This window comes from Sinocyclocheilus rhinocerous, unplaced genomic scaffold (genome assembly GCF_001515625.1).
Source record: "Sinocyclocheilus rhinocerous isolate Xijiao unplaced genomic scaffold, SAMN03320098_v1.1 scaffold789, whole genome shotgun sequence".
Lineage (NCBI taxonomy): Eukaryota > Metazoa > Chordata > Actinopteri > Cypriniformes > Cyprinidae > Sinocyclocheilus > Sinocyclocheilus rhinocerous.
In genome coordinates this window covers 858045-882661 of record NW_015667306.1, presented here as the reverse complement: position 1 = coordinate 882661, position 24617 = coordinate 858045, and the positions used below count along the sequence as shown (strand labels likewise).

At 37.4% G+C, this 24617-nt stretch overlaps 4 protein-coding genes across 6 annotated transcripts in view; 2 read left to right on the top strand and 2 right to left on the bottom strand.

The window, feature by feature from the left end:
• Positions 1–6005, top strand: part of LOC107733757 (dual adapter for phosphotyrosine and 3-phosphotyrosine and 3-phosphoinositide-like) — a 17852-nt gene extending 11847 nt beyond the window's left edge. The window contains exons 6-10 of the mRNA XM_016545531.1: positions 720–767; positions 946–1008; positions 1095–1180; positions 5153–5240; positions 5422–6005. Coding sequence (XP_016401017.1) covers positions 720–767; positions 946–1008; positions 1095–1180; positions 5153–5240; positions 5422–5445 — 309 coding nt within the window. The 3' untranslated portion in view covers positions 5446–6005. The remainder of the gene's footprint in view (positions 1–719; positions 768–945; positions 1009–1094; positions 1181–5152; positions 5241–5421) is intronic.
• A 1702-nt stretch (positions 6006–7707) lies between these two features.
• Positions 7708–9242, bottom strand: LOC107733711 (ragulator complex protein LAMTOR3). Its single transcript, XM_016545456.1, has 7 exons — positions 9122–9242; positions 8908–8953; positions 8793–8827; positions 8640–8698; positions 8425–8558; positions 8273–8336; positions 7708–8182 (listed from the first exon to the last, which is right to left on the bottom strand). Exons 2-7 carry the CDS (start codon positions 8920–8922, stop codon positions 8109–8111), a joined length of 381 nt encoding a protein of 126 aa, XP_016400942.1. The 5' UTR covers positions 8923–8953; positions 9122–9242; the 3' UTR covers positions 7708–8108.
• A 2196-nt stretch (positions 9243–11438) lies between these two features.
• On the top strand, positions 11439–14793 carry rrh (retinal pigment epithelium-derived rhodopsin homolog). Of its 3 annotated transcripts, XM_016545451.1 has the most exons (8): positions 11439–11472; positions 11581–11688; positions 12125–12315; positions 12903–13002; positions 13155–13308; positions 13386–13554; positions 14113–14291; positions 14381–14793. In XM_016545451.1, exons 2-8 carry the CDS (start codon positions 11583–11585, stop codon positions 14484–14486), a joined length of 1005 nt encoding a protein of 334 aa, XP_016400937.1. In that variant the 5' UTR covers positions 11439–11472; positions 11581–11582; the 3' UTR covers positions 14487–14793. The 3 variants fall into 3 exon arrangements, with proteins under 3 accessions (XP_016400937.1, XP_016400936.1, XP_016400938.1); XM_016545450.1 differs by lacking the exon at positions 11439–11472 and having other exon boundaries at positions 11484–11688; XM_016545452.1 differs by lacking the exon at positions 11439–11472 and having other exon boundaries at positions 11484–11688; positions 12073–12315.
• Positions 14794–15388: 595 nt separating this feature from the next.
• The window catches only part of LOC107733706 (glutamyl aminopeptidase-like), a 15446-nt gene continuing 6217 nt past the window's right edge, over positions 15389–24617 (bottom strand). The window contains 18 exon segments of the mRNA XM_016545448.1: positions 15389–15596; positions 16642–16797; positions 16948–17029; positions 17126–17205; positions 17207–17267; positions 17887–18060; positions 18145–18249; positions 18591–18664; positions 18868–19018; positions 19193–19248; positions 19716–19852; positions 19961–20040; positions 20610–20770; positions 23141–23206; positions 23323–23388; positions 23481–23615; positions 23715–23773; positions 24372–24426. Of these exon segments, the coding sequence (XP_016400934.1) occupies positions 16651–16797; positions 16948–17029; positions 17126–17205; positions 17207–17267; positions 17887–18060; positions 18145–18249; positions 18591–18664; positions 18868–19018; positions 19193–19248; positions 19716–19852; positions 19961–20040; positions 20610–20770; positions 23141–23206; positions 23323–23388; positions 23481–23615; positions 23715–23773; positions 24372–24426 (1689 nt within the window). The 3' untranslated portion in view covers positions 15389–15596; positions 16642–16650.

The following is a 24617-nucleotide window of genomic DNA, read 5'->3' as shown; positions in this document are numbered from 1 at the left end:
TTAAAGTGCCCCTATTATGGGTTATGAAAGGTTCATATTTTGGTTTTGGGAGTCCCCAACAACAGGTTGACATGCATGCAATGTCAAAAAACACTTTCGTTGTCTTATAATATGCATTTATTTTTACCTTACATGCTCAAGGACTCCCAAACGATTCGCTCAAAGATTCATTTTTCCAAGCCCCTCCTCTGCGTGACGCTAATCTGTGGTGATTGGTCCGATTGGTCTCATTTCCATTGCATCATGCCTGTAATGCCTGATAAAGCAGCGTTTGTGAGCAGCAGTGCTGCTTTGTGTACAGCATTACCGGGGAAACCGCTATTTTTACCGCTCCAAAAACGCACCTAGTGGCAATTATGAATTTACTTTTTCATTCAGACCAACGGGAAAAGACCAACAAGTGGGCGGGCAATATGCTAATGTTTCATGTTGACTTCAACATGAAACAGCTTAAGATTCGTTTTAAAAACGACTCGTTTCAATGATTCAGAGTCGACTCTTTCTTTTGAGAGACAATAACTTTATACACGGTGCACTTTTAGATTTAAAACTTGGCAAGATGTTTTCATTCATTTAGAGCTGTGTTACACACTGCATGAAAGGTAATTTTCAAAAATCCATAATAGGGGCACTTTAATAATAATAACATTAATTAATTTATCTGTGTATTTAGTATTATCTGGGCTCCTGAATCGAAAGTGCTTTTATCTTGTCAACAGCTTGGCACTAAAGAAGGCTATCTGGTTAAACAAGGAGCGATAATCAAGGTATGGTTACAAAAGTTACTATGTAAACATAGACTATTAAAAATTCAAACCAGTGTTTGCGGTAAATGCCAGTTTCACGCTAATAAGGTAAATTGTAACTGGGTTAAACTAGTTCTAGAGCAAACCTAGACCTAGTTTTATTGGCTGACAGATTCCTCTTTATTTATTTTCTGGGCAGAACTGGAAGCAGAGATGGTTCACACTGAATAGAAATGAACTTAAATATTTCAAGGATAAAATGGTAGGTTTGTGTATTTTGTACAATAAGATTTAAATTAGATAAGAACTAAAGTTGATTGTTTATCTCACAGAAAACTGTCTCCTCAGTTTGTAGAGCCAATACAAACCCTGGATCTGACGGAGTGCTCTGCTGTCCAGTTTGATTACAGTCAGGAGAGGGTCAACTGCTTCTGGTAAGAGATTTATAATAAAGTGATAATTCATGATAATATATCATGCATGTTTTCTGTCTCTCTCTCTCTACTTAAATTTAAACTAAACGAAAATGACATGTTTATTTCAGTTAATGTTTATCTTTTGTAATTTTATGTTTTATTGCAAGTAATGAAAAGTAATGAATGTTGTTTATGGTTTTAGTTTTATTTAACGATAATAACCCTAGTTTGCTGCCATCGTTCAAATTCAGGAATTGTAATCAACAAGGCCAGCTCAGTTAAATTTTGAATGCTGTATGTTTTTATGTAACAAGAGTGGCTACAGTTAAAAATATAACTATAAATATAAAGTTAAATATTGTTACTTTACAACAGTGTTTAGAGAAACTGTAATAAATAGAGATAACTAAAATGGCAGACTGTTTCATTTAATTACAAAAGCAAAGTTTTTGATTAAAAATAAGACCCCTTTCTGTTGTGCTAGACTACATATCCTATCTGTTTTTACATCTGAAACTTCTGCAGTTGGCCAACCATAAAATTACTGTCTATTTTTGGCAACTGAAAATGAGCTGGTATATCTGCAGCATTCAAGTGGCTGACAGCTTACAGTTCCTGTACTCACTAAATCAGCATTAGACAATGTGCACGACATGAATCAAAATTCACGCTGTCTGTCTACCGACTAAGAGGTGATAATAGAAAGTAATTACAATTTGACATCAAAATCCTAGTATTGTGTTATAAATAGATATTGTGTATCTGATATTTTCCTACATGCAAGTGATTCTCAGTAATGAGGAAGTATAGTCAGAAACTCTTATACATGGACTTCCTCCTGCCCACATATTTTCCAATGCATGCTTAATTTCAGCCTTTTACTTCATGATACAACTTAAAAAAAAAAAAAAACTTTTTATTTATTGTTTTTATATTTTTACAGAACATCCCCAAAATTTGAACCCCTTACAAATGAGGGACAGACCAAAAAAGAGAGAGAGAGAAAAAAAAAAATAATAATAAATTCTCTGTCATCATGCATTCTCTTTGCGGAGGAAACATTTGTACATTAAATCCTGAGAGCAGGTTAAATTAATGTTATATTAATATTACATTAGTTGACCCATCTTAAATTACATATATAAATATCTTGTAATACTCTTCCATCTTTGAAGAAAAATATCCATCTTCATCTAACCCATGCCGTCATTTTTTTCCATTATATAAACCTGTTTCAGTCTCTTGAGTCCATTGAACCAAACTTGGAGAACCTTCTTCAATGTACTGTTATAATTTTTTTAGATATCAATAACAATATCTTTAGTACATATCTATTTTCCTCATTGTTGTCAGACCTATGTTCCTGTTTTGTTGTGTTTTCTCCCCATGTGCTCCCCATGACCCAGTTTCTCCCTCTCGTTTGATTAGTCATTTGGTTCAGGTGTGTCTCGTCAATTTCCCTCGTTTAGTCTTGTGTATATATAGTGGTGTCTGTTCCTGGTTTCCTTTGTCCAGTGTTAACGTCATTTTGTACTTCCATGGTGTGTGCTACGTGTGTCTCCTGCCTGCCCTGTGTTCCCTGCTATTGAGTTCATTAAAGATTGTGAAGTTATCTCCTTCGTCTCCGTGCTCTGACACTGTAGACAGCGTGACAGAACACTGGACCAACAAAGATGAACTGGGCTGAAGACCAGCTGTGGTGCCTGCGGCAGGGTGGTAGGCCTTTGGAAAGCTATGTGGAGGAATTCCTCAAGCTTTCCCATCGGGTGAGCTGGCATGATGCTCCACTCGGTGCTTGTTTTCAGTTGGGTCTGGATGAGGAAACGATTTGCTGTAGTCTTTCTGCGTGTGAATTCTCTTTGGTCGAGTTGATTAATCTCATCCTGTATTTAAATGGTTCAAATTTTGAAGTAGACGTTAAAGGGTTAGTTCACCAAAAAATGAAATTTAACCCATAAATTACTTGCCCTCAAGGCATCCTAGGTGTATATGACTTTCTTCTTTCAGACGAATCCAGTCGGAGTTATATTAAAAATTGTCTTTGATGTTTCAAGCTGTTTAATGCCACTCAGCGGGTGTTGCATGCATCAGTCCAAAAGAAGTTAAATAAAAAGCACCCATCCATAAAAAAAAGTGTCTCACACGGCTCCCGGGGGTGAACAAAGGCCTTCTGTAGCGAATCGATGCGTCCCGGAGCTGCTTCTACATACAACTGTTGGTGCAAGCTACATTAAAGTGATTATTGCGTTTTGAATATGGATATTTTTCTTACAAAAACGCATCGATTCGCTACAGGAGGCCTTTGTTCACCCCCCGGAGCCGTGTGAGACACTTTTTTTATTTATTTATTTTTTTTTTATGGATGGGTGCTTTTTATTTAACTTCTTTTGGACTGATGCATGCAACACCCACTGAGTGGGTTCTGATCACCCATCTCCTCCTGTGTTTCCCCAAGCCTCTCCCAGAACCATTCCAGTCCTCAGCCCAGAACCAGCGGCCGCTCCACTCTCAAGCCCGCTGGCCACTTTTTCGTTTCGTCTCGTTTTGGTCAACGAAAATGAAGAGACATTTTAGCATAGTTTTTATTTTGTAAACCACATTTAGTCTCGTTTTTATTCGTCAACGATATTGCATTATACATTTAATTATAGTCATCGTCACATGACCAGCATTTTCGTCTCGTCTCGTTTTCGTCACGTGATAAAGGTTCGTTGACGATGATATTTAGTCATAATTTTCGTTGACGAAAGCAACACTACTTCACTCTCAAGCCCGCCGGCCGCTCCACTGTCAAGCCCTGTGATTCCAGCTCCAATCTCCTTAACCTTAAACCAAAAGAGGAGCATGAGGAGGAAGAGACCGTTTTCAACCCGGATCTGCTCTCCAGAGTCCGCTCCAGTGTCGCCTCCAGCCCCTGAGTCGGCTCCAGCCCCGGAGTCCGCTCCAGAGTCGGCTCCAGCCCCGGAGTCCGCTCCAGAGTCGGCTCCAGCCCCTGAGTCCGCTCCAGAGTGGGCTCCAGCCCGAGTCCGCTCCAGAGTGGGCTCCAGCCCCTGAGTCTGCTCCAGAGTGGGCTCCAGCCCCTGAGTCCGCTCCAGAGTGGGCTCTAGCCCCTGAGTCCGCTCCAGTGTCGGCTCCAGCCCCTGAGTCCGCTCATTTCATCAAGTTCAGTCCTGAATCCACTACAGTTCAAACAAATTCAGAGTCTGTTCCAAGCCAAGAGAGGGCTCCTGTTCACATGTCAAGCCCAGAGAGTGCCTCAGATCCCGAGTATAGCCCAGAGAGGGCTCCTGTTTCCACGTCCGGCCTAGAGAGGGCTGTTGTTCCCCCGTCTGGCCCAGAGAGGTCCTCAGATCCCACGTCAAGCCCAGAGAGGGCTCTTGTTCCCACGTCAGGCCCAGAGAGGGCTCTTGCTCCCACGTCTGGCCCAGAGAGGTCCTCAGATCCCGAGTATAGCCCAGAAAGGGCTCCTGTTCCCATGTTAGGCCCAGGGAGGGCCTCAAATCCCAAGTCAAGCCCAGGGAGGGCTTCTGTTCCCACATTAGGCCCAGAGAGAGCCTCAGATCCCGGGTTTAGCCCAGTGAGGGCTTCTCTTCCTCTGTTCCTGGTTTCCTTTGTCCAGTGTTAACGTCATTTTGTACTTCCATGGTGTGTCTCATGCCTGTCCTGTGTTCCCTGCTATTGAGTTCAATTAAAGATTGTGAAGTTATCTCCTTCGTCTCTGTGCTCCTCGCTCCGACACTGTAGACAGTGTGACAATTGTAAATATTTTAGGCAATGCTCCTAATAAACACACCACTGGATCTAGAGGTATTTCTACCTCTAGTACCTGGTCTATTTCTTTTTTTAAAACATTTTTCCAAAATTCTTGAATCTTTGGGCAATCCTAAAAAAATATGAGTATGTTATCCTACACAGTGCTACAGATGTTTTTTTGTTTTTACAATGATTACAACTCTTTATTAAGATTTTTCATGTTTCTCTTTCCTATAGTCTGGTGTTCCCCGAGAGGACATTTTATTTGTGTGCAAAATCTGGTGCTGAGGCAGATGAATGGATTAAGATACTACGATGGAAACTGGTAAGAGGAACCAATGAAAGAACAGTCACTATGAATAATCAGTGTAGGTAATAGTCAAATAGAGTGTATTATTTCTTTGTTCCAGTGGAAATAAATTCATCTGAACCCACTACACCAGTCTAATCATAAATTTATCTCTCTGTTGTCTTTATCTCTAATGATGACTACCCTGCATTTCCAGTCACAGATAAAGAAAGGACGATGATGTTCAACTCAGAGAGAAGTACTGGAGCAAATGCAAGCTGTGTGCAGTTTTGTATTAGTAAATATAGAGGATTTATTCACTGCATCTGATGCTCTGTGATCTTGGCATCATGGTTGTACAGCTCATCACACATAAGATGCCTTCTGGGCAATAAATCACACAAGGTTTTAGATCTAAGTGAAGTGAAGTCCCAAGGCACCGTGCTATTGTGCTTTATAAAGATATCTGGAGGCTGTGCACTACCAATGTTGGGATTATAATTGAAAATAGGTAGTTTTTTCCGATTTTGTTCTGTGTTGAGCTTTCAGTTCTTCTTATTCTTCTCCAACTCAAGCTAAACAGTGTGTCTGCTCCTAAATGTGTACATCCCCCCTTATATACATGTTTGCAACTGAGGTAAATGTTACACCCTGATAAAGGGGGAAAATAGACATTAATAAATGAAGACACGGACTCGTGCTGTTGTCTCTGCGTCAGTCTGTATTGGCTGTGTGATGTCTCTTTCATCAACAGATGTTACTTGAATAACAGAACTGTGAATAATTGAATACATCAGTACATTAAATCACATCAATATGTGTCTGAATGAAGACACGGACTCGTGCTGTTGTCTCTGCGTCAGTCTGTATTGGCTGTGACGCACAGCACAGCTCGCGTCAGCCACAACCTGCAACCTTCGATCTCCCCCTAGTGGACACTCCAACAATTACTCTTCAATCATATTGAGTTTAACTCTTTTTTTCCTTTTTCTTTTTTATTACAGTTGAATCACATTGATTCCGTCATTTATATGATCATTTTGATCTTTGATCTTTTTAACCTCTACATAAACATATAATGAATTTTTTTTAGTAGTTAAAACCTTTGGATGCAATATACTTTTTTTCCCCAGAATAGAGCTCTACTGTGATTACATATTTCTGTAGGCCAACCCAGAAGTTAGAATCACCCTTGTTCCTTCAACAAAAACCTAACAGGATTTTTCCATTGGCTTCTGAATTATTGCAAAAAAAAAAAAAGCTCTGTGATTAGCGTAAGTTAATTATTATTGCATGTTTTGTTCATCATGATAAGCTTAATAAACACATTTTATGAATTTTAAAACTTAAATACAATCACCAGAAATAAAAAACTAAACGCAGGCTATAAACAAACATCACCACTACTAAGCTTCTGAGTCTGACAACTCATTCGGTCTTTAGTTGAAAAATATTTTCCCTTAAAATTTAGAGTTAGAATGGTTTTCAGGAGCGGGATTATTTACAACAAGACAAGGCTGTGAAAGCGGATTAGATGAGTTTACCTGTTTGGCTTAATGACTTTTAAAGTCCCCAACAACCTCTGTAGACCCATTTAGCCGTTTGTTGTAGAACAAAACATGAAAAAATCCTGAGCTTGTGTTAACTACAAACACTATTTCAGGCATTTAGCCAAAAACCCCATTCAAAAAACCCCCATTGACTTCAGGATGATGGAACTGAAAGTGCTAAAATGCAAACTTGTTACTGGGTTTTAGGCTACAAAATACTGAATCCCTGCAGCACTCTACACTGTAAAAAAAAATCCGTAAAATTTACGGTAAAAAACCGGCAGCTGTGGTTGCCGGAATTTTACCGTTAAAAATACGGTAGCAACGTTTTAGGTTTTAACTTAAATTTACAGTTAAATACCGTAATTTCATTAACTGATATAATGTTAATATACCAACCTACTGAAGTACTGAAATCTGTTTTGTACCTTTGTAATGCACTGATAACCACCAAAAGCAGGAGGTGATGAGAAAGTCACATGATGAACCAAAGCCCATCACAAGCAGCTTTTAAACAATAACATATATAGAAGGTGCTCAGTTTCATTCACACAAACACCAAACACCATCATGGTAACACACATGACATTTAAATAATGCAATAAACATTCATTTAACAACATTAGGTGTAACACACAACCCTAATATACAAAACTGATAAGAAAAAACTAAGAAACATAGTTATTTCAACAAAAAAACATCAAATTTGAAATGTAACGCAGGGAATTCTGGGAATGTCAATTTACGGTTATTCACTGTAAATTATACAGTATTTTTCACTTCCAAAAATGGTATACTACCATAAAATTAATGTCCAATACATGTAATGTCCAATACAGTTTTTCACCGTATATAGTAGGGGAATTTACCGTTAACCATTTAACAGGTTTTTACTGTAGCATTTTTACAGTCTTTTACCGTTAAATTCACGGTAATTTTTTACAGTGTATAGATCACCAAAGTAAAATTATAATAAAATTATAAATTCTCTAAGGAGCAATGCTACTTCTAATGTGATGTGTGAACTGACAATGAGCACTCTTGTTTTGTTTAGAAACATGTACATAGTACCCATTTTCCAACCAAGAACAGTTTTTTTACCATGTAAAAAATGTATAAAAAAGTCAATAAACAATTTATTTTTGTAAACCAAAGCTTTAGACAAATTTATTAATGAGGAGACAAGCAGGTTACATTCATAAAAGACATACAGCATCAAGACCATCCAACATTATGTATGTACATGCATGTGTATGAACTACGACATCAAGGCGTCAAGACACCAGACTGGATGAGTGATCTCTGGCTTTCTTATCCTCATCCACATGTCTGTAGGTGCTGAGATGAATAACTGCTAAGCTACTTCCACCACCTGCCTTAGTTCTTCAATCAGAGGAACTAGTTCCTTCTCAAGACTGAAGATCAGACCTAAATGATAATTTAAAAAAACGGAAATTGATCATTCACCTGTTATTATAATGAAGCACAGTGGCTTTCGTATTACCTGTGGAGACTCACCTGTGTTGGCATTACTACTTGCGATGAAACTTATGACTAAGGGTAATCGGTTAAACTGTACAATCTGCCAATGAAATAACAGCATATAATAAAATGAGAAATTCTTAACAAGTAGTAAGTCAAATGAACTTTAATTTCTGTAAAGAAAGTACCTGGTAAGTGTTATAATAACAAATTATGCTCTTATTTTTGGACAAACCCAGCTTGCTGCCCTGGTCAGTTGCCAACGCAAAGGTGGACAGGAACGCTGGCCGCAATGCATATTCAGGGGCATTGTCATTGGCAACTAAAAGGGAAATCAAGCAAAATCTCAGATAAAGCTTAAGCAGATATAAACAGACCTGGAGCTCAGAGCTGATGCTGTTACCTTTGATTACAGGGACTCCATCTCTATCTGTCACCACTATTGCATGGAGTCCTTCAACACTGATGACGGAGAAAAATGATCAGTCATAACATCTCCCAATGCATAATGGAGGGGTAAAATAACTTGTGTAAAATACAAAATAAATCTGTTTACCTTGGCAGTTGTTTATACAAATAACTCCTCAGATTCTGTAATAATTAAATCAAACCCATTATAACATTTTCAAGAAAAAAAAACATTTAAGCAAATGCATTACAAATATACCCACATCTGCCATATTCATTAGATTGAATATATAGTTCGCCTGCTGCACCCTGTAGCAAAAAGAGTACAGAGCGACGAGGAAATTACACGAAATGATACGAAATTCTGACAGATGCATCTCATCGTCTTGTTTAAAAGCAAAGTCCAACTAACTACCAACATTTCTAATCTAGTAAATTGTTTTAAATTGAGGAAACTTATATAGTATGCAAAATTACCTTCACTTTAACCCAATTTTACAAAAAGTTCTTCGCTTGTTTATGTGCGATCATCACATGACAGAAAACGCACGCCTTTCCGTGTACGTAATATCCGTTCAAACGTCACGTCCAAGGAGAGTCCGTGGCCATCTAGTGGTTGATGTTGGAGTTGCTGTTTATGTTTATAGATAAGAAGAGAGAGTTTATCTTCAGCCCTTAATATATCAAGTCATTTTAATGTTTATAATCATAATATGAGGATTATAAGGAAAGAAAAAGTTTATAAAATGACTATATGTATTTGTACGTCGTGTTATCTTAACTTTTTCTTTCCTTATAATCCATTCAGTCATTTTTAATATATAACCTGTTTATTTATTTTATGATTTGTTGTATACTGTTTATTTGGCCATTTGGCTTTGAATTTAATTTCAAAATGAATAACATTAGATTCTCTGAAAATAAATCCTAATAAATTGTGCATCATGGTGCTGTGGTCTTAGTAAAGACGGTTGTTTAAAGGGGTCATATGATGCGATTTCAAGTTTTCCTTTCTCTTTGGAGTGTTACAAGCTGATTGTGCATAGATAAGATCCCTGAAGTTGCAAAGACTAAAGTCTCAAATCCAAAGAGATATTCTTTATCAAAGTTAAGACTCTGCCACGCCCCCCTAAAACGGCTCGTTCTAACACGCCCCCACATATCTACCCCACTATGTGGAAATATTTGCATAATGCACCCAAATGTGCACGCAAAGAAAGAAAGCGTGGTTTCAGTAACCGCAGTTAGTGTTGAAGCAGCCATGTCAGGGAGACCCTGTGTGTTTCTAGGCGAAAGCAAAAGCACTTTACTTGGCCTTCCGAAAGTAGATGCATTAAGATTACTTACAACAGAACAGCAATGCATTTTATGGACGACCGTTTCGTGAACCTAGGAGAGGAGGTAATTCTGACTTTGCTATGACAATCTGGCACTTCTGAATCAGCTACTGTTTTGTTATTAGTTTAAGTATTTGCTATTGACTGTTCAAATGCGGAGTGTTGCGCATCGTGTGTGTGTGTGCGCGAGCGAGAGAAAGAGAGAGAGAGAGAGAGCGAGAGAGAGACAGGGTCACATCACAGTGGAGTCAGCTGTCTTAACCGTGGCTTGTGTACTGCAAACACATACCAGCTTCATCACTGTGTCTGTCACGCGACTCTGTTCCCCTTTCGGGCTCTGTCTTTACATTTATTTTGAAAGATGAAGCTCGCGATTATGGTAAGGGGCGTTACATTTCCGACGAGTGCTTGCGGTGTTCGGCCAATCACAATGCACTGGGTCAGCTGGCCAATCAGAGCAGACTGCGCTTGTCAGAAGGAGGGACTTTGTAGAAAACGAAGCGTTTGAGAGAGGCGGGGCATAGAGGACCTACAATAATGTACAGTATTTGAAAAATAATGTGTTTTTTGAACATTAAAGCATGTCAACATATTCTGTTACACCAAATACACAAAATAATGATCTTTAAAAAAGCATCATATGACCCCTTTAAATAGCTCAGAATAAACAGATCACTGAGGACAGTACAGGGCTAGCAATCAGGTATCACTTGTGCTCCACATTATAGAATGTCTGATGAAAAATACTTTATTGACATCGGTGACTCCATTGGTGACCTTTGACATCCCTTTCCATTGCACAAAAGATTCTTAATAGTGGAAAAATGTTCTTCAGATTATTAAAATGTTCTTCACACGAAGAAAAAAAATTGTTTCTTTTAAGAACTTTTTTAAGAAAGATTGCCAAAATGGTTATTCCATGGCATCGCTGTAAAATCCCCTTTTGGAACCTTTATTTTTAAGTGTGTTTTAAGTCTGAGTATCAAAATTCAATTCTCTGTTATAACAATGATCAAAATTTACTCATTAATAGGCCACAAGGTAACAAGCTCCACTTCATCTTAAACAAGCTGTTTAATCCAAACTTCTTGAAATAGCAATAATGCTGCAAGATGTGTTTTAATTATCTGCATAACACACAATCCTGGGGTCTTTTTTAGACACTCGTCAGCTAAACGTTTGAATTGCCGAATCCTGCTTATCAGTTTTATTATTACACATTTCTTGTTTTAAAAAGTGAAATATGTTAATGACATGTACTCCACATTCCAAGAAAGCTTTTCTGTTGCATGGAATGAGAAGCTTTCATGTGAGGATTAGTACCGAAACAACGGTTTCTTCAGTCCTCACAAACCAAGCAGAAAATATAATTAGAGAACATAATCCAGGCCAATGCTTTTCCAGCCCTTCATTCCCACAATCACCCCATAACCTTCTTCATCCCCTAAGCACACACACACACACACACACAGTTTCATGATCTGCTTCTAGGTAAGAGAGGGGGAGTCTGGATTTCAAATTCTTTCAAGCCACATGATTTTGTTTGAACAGATGTGAATGTTAGCCTGACTTGTATATATATGATTATGTGTGACAAAGAGATGGCAACTGGATTCCTGAACGCTTCTGCTGAGACCGTATATGGTGAAAAGAGCACCTTCACACAAACAGAGCACAATATTGTTGCGGCATACCTCATAACTGCAGGTAAAGAGCAGATTGTGTGTGTGTGTGTGTGTGTGTGTGTGTGTACTTGGTGTATTTGATGTTACTAGTCAGCTATAAATGTACTGTCACTTTTAAATAACTAATTTAGTAATTATCAGGTTTTTGAGTTGGAATCTTCTGATTAAAGGTTTTTGTAAAAACCTGTAAATTGTAAAAGTTCAGTAAGGCTTACCTTTGTCTTACCTTTGAGGCCTAGGATTAGATTCAGCACATGTTTTTAAGCATTCCTTGAAACTGACATTTACAGATTCAGCCAAGTGTGTGCGGTAACCAGCAGGGTGTGTGTGTAAAATGGAAAACTGAAAATGGGAAATGTTTTGAATGGACGTGAAATATGTGTGAGACAGACCTGTGTGTTCACAGATGTCTTAACCTCCTGCTGTCCCTGTCTGTGTGTCTTTCTCTCTGGTGGCAGGAGTGGTCAGTCTGTCTAGTAACATTGTGGTGCTGCTGATGTTTGTGAAGTTCAGAGAGTTGCGTACTGCCACGAATGCTATCATTATCAATCTGGCTGTCACTGACATTGGCATAGCCGGTATTGGTTACCCCATGTCAGCAGCCTCAGACCTGCACGGGAGCTGGAAATTTGGTTACACAGGCTGCCAGGTGTGCACAAACCAACACATTAGCAAACTCATTTTGATTGTATAATCAAGCAATACTGTGAATATAATCATAGCTAAAGAGCATTTTTAGGGGGTCAATGATGAGTAAGAGTGTCCAAAGAAATGTTATTTAAAATATCTAGTTTAAAGCACACCTTATTTTTTGTACTCGGTTTTTTTTCCTATTCATTCCAATAAAAGTGTAAATGTAATATTTGCTCTAAAATGTTATCTAGTGTAGTTATACTTTTGAGGAAGCATAGAGTATTATTTTAAACAAATATTATAAATGATCAAGTTTTTGGGGGAGACACACCAAATTAAATTTTTCAACCTGAACTAACCTTGCCTTATATTTATAATATTGCTATCAATATTTAACAAACTGTTTCACTATTTCCCCCCCCCCTAAGAAATAACAGTAAAAGATACTGCCAACAGTGATAGATATTACAAATATTTGGGACGCAATTTCATTCAAATTATTTTATTACAATTTTGTAATTTTTGCTTATTTTATAACAATTTTGAAATGTTGGCTACTTTCTTACATGTAAACAACAGCAGAACCTGTTGCCTCTTTTATAGATCTATGCTGCCCTCAATATATTCTTCGGTATGGCCAGTATTGGACTGCTCACTGTGGTTGCCATTGACCGATACCTTACCATAAGTCGACCTGACATAGGTATGATTCTATCCATATAACTACCTGAATGAAATATGAACCGCTAAGGACTGTCATTGTCTTAGCGGAAGGTTAACGTCATTGTGTTTTATTCCTTACTCAAAGCAGGGGCCAAGTGCATTAGGAAATCTATTGATGTGTGTTTGTTACAGGACAGAAGCTGACAACAGTATCATACACACTTCTAATTGTGGCTGCTTGGCTGAATGCTGTGTTTTGGTCATCGATGCCCATCGTTGGTTGGGCAGGATATGCTCCTGACCCCACAGGAGCCACCTGCACCATCAACTGGAGGAACAATGACACGTGAGTCAAGATTTATATTATTACAGACCCGTCTTATTAGTTACAGGATTATTAGGACTAATCTTGTTTGATTTCAGATCTTTTGTGTCCTACACAATGACAGTGATCACTGTCAACTTCATCATTCCTCTGGCGGTCATGTTCTACTGTTACTACAACGTCTCAGTTACTGTGAAGAGGTACAAAGCCAGTAACTGCCTAGACAGCATCAACATGGATTGGTCAGATCAGATGGACGTTACCAAGGTAGTAGCAGCAGTATTTATTATATTTTATTGATATTTTTAATGTATTCCTTTTTCTCTTTTTTATTTTATTAAATTTTCTCTTCTTCTCTTCTTTCTTTCTTTCTTTCTTTCTTTCTTTCTTTCTTTCTTTCTTTCTTTCTTCCTTCTTCTTCTTCTTTTTGGAGAAATATGACCCATGCAGTTAATTGAAATAAAGCTGAAATAAAATAAAATATAAATAATACTTGAAAAATATAAACTTAAACTTGAAAATTAAGAAAAAAAGGGGGAAATCAAAATATAACAATAAAACAAATTAAATTAGAAATGCTGCCTTGTAAATAAAGTTGAAGAACTAAAATTAGATCTAAAATAAATACAAATTAAAGCGATAATAAAAATGAAAAATGTCAAAAGCACATAACAAAATTAGTCAACTGAAAATATAATTAAAAACCTAATTACAAATATTAATAAATAAAATAATAGTATATCAATATTACTAAAATAACACTGCTTGACAGGTTTTGTTTGCTCTTTAGTTCAGTTTGACCTGAATGCTTGTTTATTTTTACAGATGTCTATTATAATGATAGTGATGTTCCTGGCTGCCTGGTCTCCATATTCGATTGTGTGCTTGTGGGCATCATTTGGTGACCCCAAAAAGATTCCAGCCCCAATGGCCATAATTGCCCCACTCTTTGCCAAGTCCTCCACCTTTTACAATCCTTGCATCTATGTCATTGCCAACAAGAAGTAAGGCCTCTGTGTGACATCTTTGTTGTAATATGTCACTTTCTTTCTTTGTCTTTTTTTTACTAATAAGTTGTATTTGTTGACTGCAGGTTCAGGAGAGCCATCATGGGTATGTTACGATGTCAAACACGACAGAGAATCACTATTAACAACCAACTTCCAATGACGGCGTCATCTACGCCACTCAACCCCTAAATGATGAGACAATCAGATATTTAAACATTCATAAAACACCAGCGCTGGACGCTTTCTGACTGCTCCACTGTTTTAACACCACTAGGGCACAATTACATTGAAGTTTCATACAAATGCAAAGTGTCCTTATCCCATGAATGTCCTTCCTGCAACTGATATTGACTTCCTTTGACCTTGCTATTCAGTGTCTAGTCTGATAGTATTTAGTCTGATGCTTGTTATACTGTTATCTGCCTACTGCAAATCCTGTGAAATTGCTGTTCCTGATACTGTATGTAAAATGTTTTGATTTGAATAAAAACAATTCCACCATGATTCATCTTAAAAGATTTCTACAATTTATGTCTTAAGGTTGGAATAAACTACACAACTTTTAAAATCAGAACAGATTTTTTAAAAACTAGGCATCATACACTTGCCGACTTTGTAAATGGTTACAGAAAGAAACTGGGAATCATACACTGGGCAACAAACAACAAACTCCTGCAGAAAGATCTGCCTCGTTGCAAGGAGACACATAACTGAAACTATAGTCTCAAAATATCAAACATGTTTGACATCTTCCGAGTGAACGGAATCAAAGTCTGAAAAATAAATAAATAAAAAATAATCATCATACACTACATGATTTTCTGTGAAATATGTCAACTCTGACTGCCCAAAATATGCAGACTGACTCTGACCTTCAAAACTCATCCAAATTGGGGCAAACATATGTGCAAATGTAGTCATGTATTGTATTCCAGCCCTTAGTCTTTTACGAAAAGAAAAAAAAAAACAATATTTTGAGAACATCCCTTTATTGAAGTACCTGAAAAATGTGTCATAACACGTGTGAAGAACTTTATTTCACATTTACACATTTTACAAATAACTAATATAATGTATAATGTACACATTAAATAAAGAATGTACAGTGCCTAAATATTTGTAATGCCTAGTTCCAAAGAGAATATTTGTTCATTTAAATGTCATGCCAACAGAATCCAAGACTATTTTGTAATGAGTGTTTGTTTTTAATTGTGGCTCTTAGCTAAAGCTTAATTTTCAAGCTGCCCTGAGCAATTCATTGACTTGTGGGGGGTGGAAAAATTTTTCTGATGCTGGTCCCTTACAGCAGTGTTTCCCAACCGGGGTGCCGTCTGTCGAGAGCAGGGGTGCCGTGTAAAAAAAACATTTTTTAATATGTTTTAATTGCTAAAATGTTCAAAAAAAGCATCTATTATATAATATCCATTTCTGATGTCGCCAATAATTAGAGATGCACCGAAATTTCGGCTACCGAAAATTAGTTCACTGCTCAGGTTTCACGTGGTGTGACGCTCTGCGTATTATCCCGCTCTATGCGTGTGCACTCCGCTCAGTCGCTCCACTCATATACCGTTCATGCGAATCGGAACAGCAAAGTCCACTCAAAAATTGAGCCGACAGGAAACATCGATGTAGTACAGTATTGTTTCTGTCTGCAATAACCCTACTGTGTTGTAACATGGTGTGGTATATGGGCAACTCTGGTAACGCTGCCCTCTCATTCATTGATCTGCTAACCGCTATGTTATGCTCATGTGTCCTCTGATGATAATAGCTTTCTAGGATTAAACATTATTTGGATAATTGGTAAAAAAAAAAAAAAAAATTCTCTTAATAGCCCTACTGTGTGTTAGACCTACCTGAAAAACTAAAAAGCTTTTTAATTTCTTTATTTGTTCTTATTTTATTATTAACTGCTTAGCCTCCTTGTCATTTTTTATTCAATTCAAAGTTTTAAATCAAGCTATCTTGTGCTACTGCAACAAAATTACCCAGCTGTAAAATCAAAACTTTGTTTAATTACCATTATAACTAGCTATCTCACAATGTTTACATATGAATAAAAGCCTACATTAAAATCTGTCATATAAATTGGTCTCTTAGAAATTAGCCTACTGATTGCCACCATTGATAGACACATTTCTTTTTATAATATTAAAAATATCTGTATGACATTATATTCTGCAGTTCTTCCCTGTTGTACCGAATATCTATACTTTTCAAATTATCATATCATATAAGTTAGAAATTCAAATATTGTGACAAAATTAATTTTGTAGGGTGCCACAAGTTTGTTAAAATTTCCAAAGGGTGCCGCGACTAAAAAAAAGTTGGGAAACACTGCCTTACAGCATTAGTGCACATTGTTCTTCAGGCAGTCCCGGATCTCATCCAGGTTCCGTTCCCTCCATTCAATATTGTTCTTCACAGTCTCTAGTGCCTGCTTCCTGGGCATCTCACCTGCTCCTGCATTCGGGTTCAGTGCAAAAAAGTGCTCCATCTAAAAAGAGACCAAAATTTGAGGTATTTACCGTATACTCTTTGCTTGATTGGGCAGCCAAAAGTTAAGATATTTTAAACAAAAGTAAATTACAAACTTCAGTAAGTTGTAAACTAGCATTCCATTCCGAACACAGCCTTTATATCTCACCTTCCACAGCTGCAGATCAGTGTTGTATGTACTAGTAATTCTGGAGGGCAGGCGGCCCAAGTTTCTGTCATTAATAGTATATCTAAAACAGACATGAGATCATAGATTACACTGTTATTCTCAGAGTGAAGGCTGATTTTCTTTCAATTTATTCCTTTTAACTGTTAGATGAACTAACCTGTTCACTAGGTAATCCCAGTTGAGTGTCATCCAGTCCCAGGCCATGGTTTTGCCATATGGGTTTCGTGATACATACATGCACTAAAGTAAAAACATCTTGACTCCTCACAATGCTTTCATTTTTAGCAGCTTTAAGCAACCTGTTACAAAAGAAAGACATTTGAACAATGAATAATCAAGTGCTAGTTTACTTCTACACAAAGGGGCCAAAGTGCTAATGATTATTCATCTAGCAGACCATTTCATCCAAATCAACTACAAATAGTGTAAGCATGTTAAATTTCAAACGAGGAGTAGAAATGCAAGAGGAGAAGGATTTTTTTTACATTTGCAATAAGGCTATGAGTTAGTCAAGTGTTCCTGTTAGTGAGAGCATCTGAAGCACCATCAGTATCTATAGACCGATCTTTTCTTCTGTATTGTGAAGTATATCCAAGAAAAACGGATTATCAAAAAAGGAAGAAAAAAAAAAGATGTGGAAACTTGGTTCTATCCATGTTGTTGATTGGATTTTGAGAATCTGAGCTCGCCATTGATTGTGGATGGATGAAGTTTAATTGGACTACATGATTGGAGAAGTCTGTTGTTTTCACTGCAAGTGTTATGCCATTTTGATTAAACATTACAAGGTCAAAATAATTTTTTCAAAATGAAGGATATACATGGATGAATCACTCACATTAAGATCTTTAACATGCATTTAGAAAATACGTAGATAGGGTGAACTTGACAACACTGCCCTGGTAAGAGGGAGTTTACCTATTAAGGAGAGTGATATTTTCTACTGAAGCCAGGCCGTAGAGCAGTTTGTCTTTCTCCTGGGCAAGAGTGGCAGAGATATACTTCTGGAACATGATTTCCCAGCTCTGGACTGATCCTGAGTTATTCATTCCATATCGATACACTAGCAATCGTAAATTGACAGCCACACTGCTGCTCCCCAATGAGAAAAAGAGCCTCTTTAATACACACACTCTAATTGTACCACTGAAGGTATTTATGTATGAATGTGATTACATAATTGTTCCATCGATCCATTTATTGAAAATGTCAGAGGTTTGGTTGAGAGCTTCCTGGTCACCCATCTGACATGCAATGCCCAAAACTGTCTCTCTCAGCAGCCTGTACAGGAAAAAACTAAACAGAAAATTAATAATAAAAATACTACAATATTCAAGTTTTTCATTCAACTTTTCAATTAAATTGTTATGATTTTTTTTTTATTAAATTAATAGAGAATACAAAATAGAACATTTTGTACTAGTGGTCTCAAATTTCGGACACAACTGTAGCTATATTTGCATATGGGCACACTTGCAAACTATTTAGAACATGTGTAAATATATGCAGCATTTTAAACTGAGGTATCTGGTTTAAAAGAAAGATAAATCCAAGAATGTGTCCTTGGCCTGCTGTAGAGGAGCTTTTTTACTTAGTTCTGCCAACAAACAAAAAAATCTCACCGCTGTGTTTGCGTCCCCTCATCATTCCACCCAAGCTCTCTGGATATCTTCTGCACATGTTCACGGAAGAGTTTCTAAACAGAGGCATGAGTTGAAACAGACCATATGAAAAACAGAAAATATAAAATAGGAACGTCTTGCTTACATTTACATAAAGAATATCAGCTATAAATCTCACACTGGGAATAAGATCACTGTTCACATTTTAAAAATTGACATGATTTTTTGACATTGGTTTTCATGCATTGAGAAGGTATTGAATACTTTGGGATCCAACCTGGAATTTGGAGTAGAGCACTGGATCATCAGCCAACATATCTCTTACATAGGAGATAGAAGTAGATACTCTGTCCCACACAATATACTCTGTTTCATTGGCCAGATATCTTGTTAAGTTGAAGGCATGTCCATAATCGACAATATCTGCCCTATTAATGCAAAACAAAAGGCAATGACGTCAACATCCTTTCTTTATGACCTCCACTATAACCATAAAAAGCTGTGCTATGTAAAATCAGTTCAAATCTACTTTTTTGCCTGTCATCAAGTCAAGATTGAAAGCATAAGCTTTCTGCAGCTGGAAGATGTTTGTACTAACTCACCGTCCAAATGCAAATACATCATCAATGTAGCTGCTTCGGTCAGTTGCATTATACACCTAAAAAAGATTATGTAGGATATTATATTTTATTCGGCTCTCTGCAATACTTGATCCTGATGGGTCCATCTCGATATTGCCAAAGCCACTAGAACATCTAGCGTTGTTAATCAATTATTGATTGTAGTAAAAAATGTGTTTGTCTTGTTGCAAGGCCGATTGTTTTGTACGTGTAGTGGACTATTTTTTTTTTATAGCAGTAAGGCGATTCAACAATTCAACAGCGATTTCAACGGAAGAAATAAACAGGACAGAGGATATTTGCATACAGGTAAGATTATAAAATTATTTATATGTAATCTCAAATTAATATTTCGTGTCCATATATTTAATTTTTTCATCAGTAGGAATGCAATACGATCTATAATGTATATTCAGCCGGTCATTATCATTGGAATGAAGATCTTACTTTTCTATACTGTTCTGTTAGTTAGTTATGACAGAGAAATTAATATGAATAATAATACCTGATGATTTACAGAAAGTTGCTCGGCAATAGCGCTCCACACATGGTCATAGTGATTTACTCGGTAAAAGCCCATGTGGTCTTTGTTGACTCTGATGAGACCATCGGTAGCAGGGGAGTATCCAGCAATGACTGCCTCTGATTAAATACAGGCCAATGACAGAAATTACACAGCAGAATACCTCAGTTAAAAAAATGTATTCCTCAATGCCAAAAAAAAAGGTCTGAGCATATGATCTTGTTCACCTGTTGTTCCCTTGTCAAATAGGAAAGAGGCGTTTTTGAAATCGACTGTGCTCCATTTCACAGGAATGGTCCATTTGTAGCTGTGGGACAAGAGTTAAAACATCTGAGTCAACTAATAGTTGAGAGTGCAGTTCATTAAAGTTGACTGTATCATTCAGTTCACTGTGTTCCTTCCTGTGAAGAATAATCAGGGGAATTATTATTTGTGATCATGTTGTAGAGCTTAGTGGGGGCAGATAGAGGATACTTTAGAGCAGTGATGGGCAGTGACCGATAGATGGGTCAAAGATCTGTTCTGATTGCAGACAGTAAGGAAAAATCAACCAAATAAATGTGAAGAATTCAGAAAGCAAAATAAATGGGCTTATCTACTTTTAAAAAGGAGTACAAAAGCACTTTCCATATGTTTTGTTCTTGACATCAAATTAAGGTTGTGCATTTGATTAAACAGTATTTTGGTGCAAATTCTGTCACTTGGGAGTATGACTAATACAGTATTTGGCCCAATATATGCATCTGTGCATGTCATGTTAATTATTGTTGCAAAATGTTGGGCCTATTTGGTTCATGGTAATTTTACTGAATTGGAGTGTTTGATTCCATTGATGTTTTAATTTTGGTGTAGAGGGGCGTGCACAATCAGGCTCACCCCAGGGGAGTGGTGGGCTGGCTGGGATCAGCATTAGGATCCAGGAGAAACCTGGTCTGCATGAGTTTAGCTTCAGTGGCTGTGTTGGTCAGTGTCAGCACAGGATAACCCATCTGCTTGGTCCATGTGTCCATAATTTCTGCCACAGGTAACCCACTCTCCTATGACCCAAGAGAGATATATATTACCAGTCAAATTTTAGAATAATTAAGATTTTTCTTTAAAGGGGTGGTTGACTGTTTTTTTTCTAGGCTTGATTGTGTTTATGGGGTGCAGTCTAACATGTGTTAATGCTTCGGTTTTTTGTTTTTTTAAAGCATTATTTTTCACATAATTTACCTTTATTCTACAGGAACAGTATTGAGAACCGCTGCTTTAGAACATTGATTTTGAAACTTGTGAATCCATTAGAATCGTTAGAAGACAGAATCACGATTCATATATGAATAGATTTTTTACGTGGACCCCTAGTTTTCTCTTCCTCTTCTCTAAGGCCTGGGACACACTAGACGATTTTCAAATCTTAAAGGGGTCATATGATGCGATTTCAATTTTTCCTTCCTCTTTGGAGTGTTACAAGCTCTTGGTGCATAAAGAAGATCTGTAAAGTTGCAAACACTAAAGTCTCAAAACCAAAGAGATGGGCCTGTTTAGTACTTGGATGGGAGACTGCCTGGGAATACCAGTGTGCAAAAGGCTCATTAATGCAGACGCACAGAAGCGCTCTTTTCTCTATCGCGGGGACTTTTATTTTGGCGGAATGCCGTTTCATTCTGTGGAGTGCTTCACAGCGCCGCGCAATCGCAATCTAGTATTGCATCAGCCATCATTGGTCCTCAGCGGGAATGAGCCATGCGATTCCGTTACAAACGGCAATCATACGATTATCTTTATGTTCCTTTGAGTGTTTAAGTTTGTGTGCGTCCAGAGAGAAAGTGAGTATTGTAACTTTAACTGTTATTCAAGCGGAGTTGATTGCTGTTTACTGAATATATATGTTTAAGATATGTGACTATACAAAATGGATGCTAGTGTGAAGTATAGTAACATTTGAGTTCTCACTCAGTGTAAATGTAGTAATGTAAGCTGTTAATGATGTTCCATTATAATAATGTTAGTTTCAAATGCTACATTGTGTGATGTTTGGGGGAAGCCAGTTGCTTCGTAATGCCATTCATGTTGTGATGGATGTGAGCATATAAATGTTGTGGATTGTAATAATAAGAACCATTGGTTGTTAGAATGTATCTTTATTTGTTTGTTGCAGACCACACCCACATACATGAGTGTATGCTGACCCGTCAAAGGACATAAGGTTCAAGATGATACTGCTCTGCATCAGTATTAATGCTCATCTATAATATGTACACAATCTGACCACTGGATAATGCACTTCGCTATAACCTGGCTCCCCCTCTGCATATGGCTGTAACAATAAATCGGTTGAACTCGAATCCTTCTCCAGCTTTGGTGTTCTAACCGGCACACGCGGATCAACTCCACCTACTTAGCAATAGCTAGCACCTTACAGTCCTTAGCCCCTCAGCTACAAACACATTTCATTACACCAAATACACAAAATAATGTTCTTTTTAGCAGCATCATATGACCCCTTTAAACGATTTTAAAACCATGGGAGACCACAGACATGAAGACAGTTAGACCAATTTTTAGCCTTATAATCCTCTGAACGCACACACTAGACGATTCGACCAGACCGTGAGACCACACACTTGATGATTGTAGGAACGATTTCACAGTTACACGTGATCTCACGGACACTCGCGAGATCAAACGTGACTAGAGAAGAAAAACAAATAGAGGACAATCAACGTTGTCAGCTGGCTCTCCTGGCACCCCATTCTGTTTCACAGTGAAAAACAAAGTATAAAAAAGAATATGGGTGATGTTTTCTGCTTTCATGGCATGTTTGTGGCTGCCAAGTTTCAGCTATAGTAGCACGCAACATCCGGTAGGTGAAGTTTGCTCGCTCTCATTGGCTATTGCGGGTATCACGTCAGAGGCAGCCCCGATCATTTGAGTTCGGGGACGCTCCGTCTCGATCGGGAGCAGATAAATAATCGTAATGACACCACACAATAGAGGATTTTTTGGACAAAAAATAGTTTGCGACAAGCTGCGAATCGGTTTGGGGTAAATATGATTATTTACAGAAATTAATATAAAATGAATACTTTTATTCAGCAAGGAAGTAGTAGGTTGATCAAAAGTGACAGGAAGAGCATTTATAATGCAAAAAAATTATATATCAAATAAATGCTGATCTGTTGAACTTTATATTCATCAAAGAATGCTGAAAATGTCTCATGGTTTCCACAAAATATTACAGAGCAAAAACTGTTTTCGACATTGATAATATAAGAACCATTATTAATAATTGAGCATCATCTGATAATAACGGAGCACCAAATCAGCATATTAGAATGATTTCTGAAGGATCAATACATTATTTAGCAAAAAACTGGACAAAACATACAAATGGCAATGTATGATCAATAAAAGATATTTACATCAGCCAAGGCTTTCCAGAAGTCTGCAGTCTTTGCATTCTGGAATGGGTAGCTTTTTAGATATTGCTGTGGTGAAAAAAGAAATGGGTCTTATTTTGACAGCATTACATGTTTAATATATCATGCTTAATATATAACTGCGGAGTCTTTGGAAAATATATGTAAAAAGCAAGTCGCCTTACTCGACATCCATCTCTAAATGTGTCACGGCCAAGCAAGTCCTCCAGCATTCGTAAAATAGAAGCGCCCTACAATAGAATGACATCACAGTTACCAATTCATAGCCAATAGAGTTGATGGATTAACAACACTAGGTTAAGCATCAGTGACTTAACCTTACCTTGTTATATGAGATTGCATCAAACACAGATGTGATCTCAGCAGGGCTGGACACATCCACGATAATAGGATGGGACGAGAGAAGAGCATCATCAACCATGACAGGAAATACATCATTGATAAGCATGATGTCCCGCTGAAAACACAAAAGATGAATTGACATAAACATGACATCCAGCCTCAATTGAATGGTTTCATTTAAGAATATATTTGAATGATTCAGGCATGTGCTCACCATTCCCCAGTCAAACTCAGCTTGTTCCACTCCCACATACTCAAAAAAGCTGGCAAAGCACCTCGTTCAGCCACAGGTCGTCCCACCAGTCCATAGTCACAATATTTCCAAACCACTGCAAATTAAAGACAAAACAGTTCCTTTAACGGTAGAACCCAAATACCTCATGCTTATTCAGCCCTATATTGTTTCTGTAACAGGGCCTTTTTATATATATATATATATATATATATATAATTCAAAACATGATTATGTAACCAAAGCATGAGCAGTCAACATGATGGAAGCTGAACAAAATACTTTGCTTTGAGTGAATGTCTTTACAAGGAAAGAAGCTACAAATTATCTAATTACATCACTTACCTTGTTATATGAGATTGCATCAAACACAGATGTGATCTCAGCAGGGCTGGACACATCCACGATAATAGGATGGGAAGAGAGAAGAGCATCATCAACCATGACAGGAAATACATCATTGATAAGCATGATGTCCCGCTGAAAACACAAAAGATGAATTGACATAAACATGACATCCAGCCTCAATTGAATGGTTTCATTTAAGAATATATTTGAATGATTCAGGCATGTGCTCACCATTCCCCAGTCAAACTCAGCTTGTTCCACTCCCACATACTCAAAAAAGCTGGCAAAGCACCTCGTTCAGCCACAGGTCGTCCCACCAGTCCATAGTCACAATATTTCCAAACCACTGCAAATTAAAGACAAAACAGTTCCTTTAACGGTAGAACCCAAATACCTCATGCTTATTCAGCCCTATATTGTTTCTGTAACAGGGCCTTTTATAAATGTGTTAATTCTGGGATAAATACATTTGTAAAAATTTTTTTTACAAAGACATTTTGTCAGACATTTGTTGCAAAGTCAAAGTCATATTTCAAG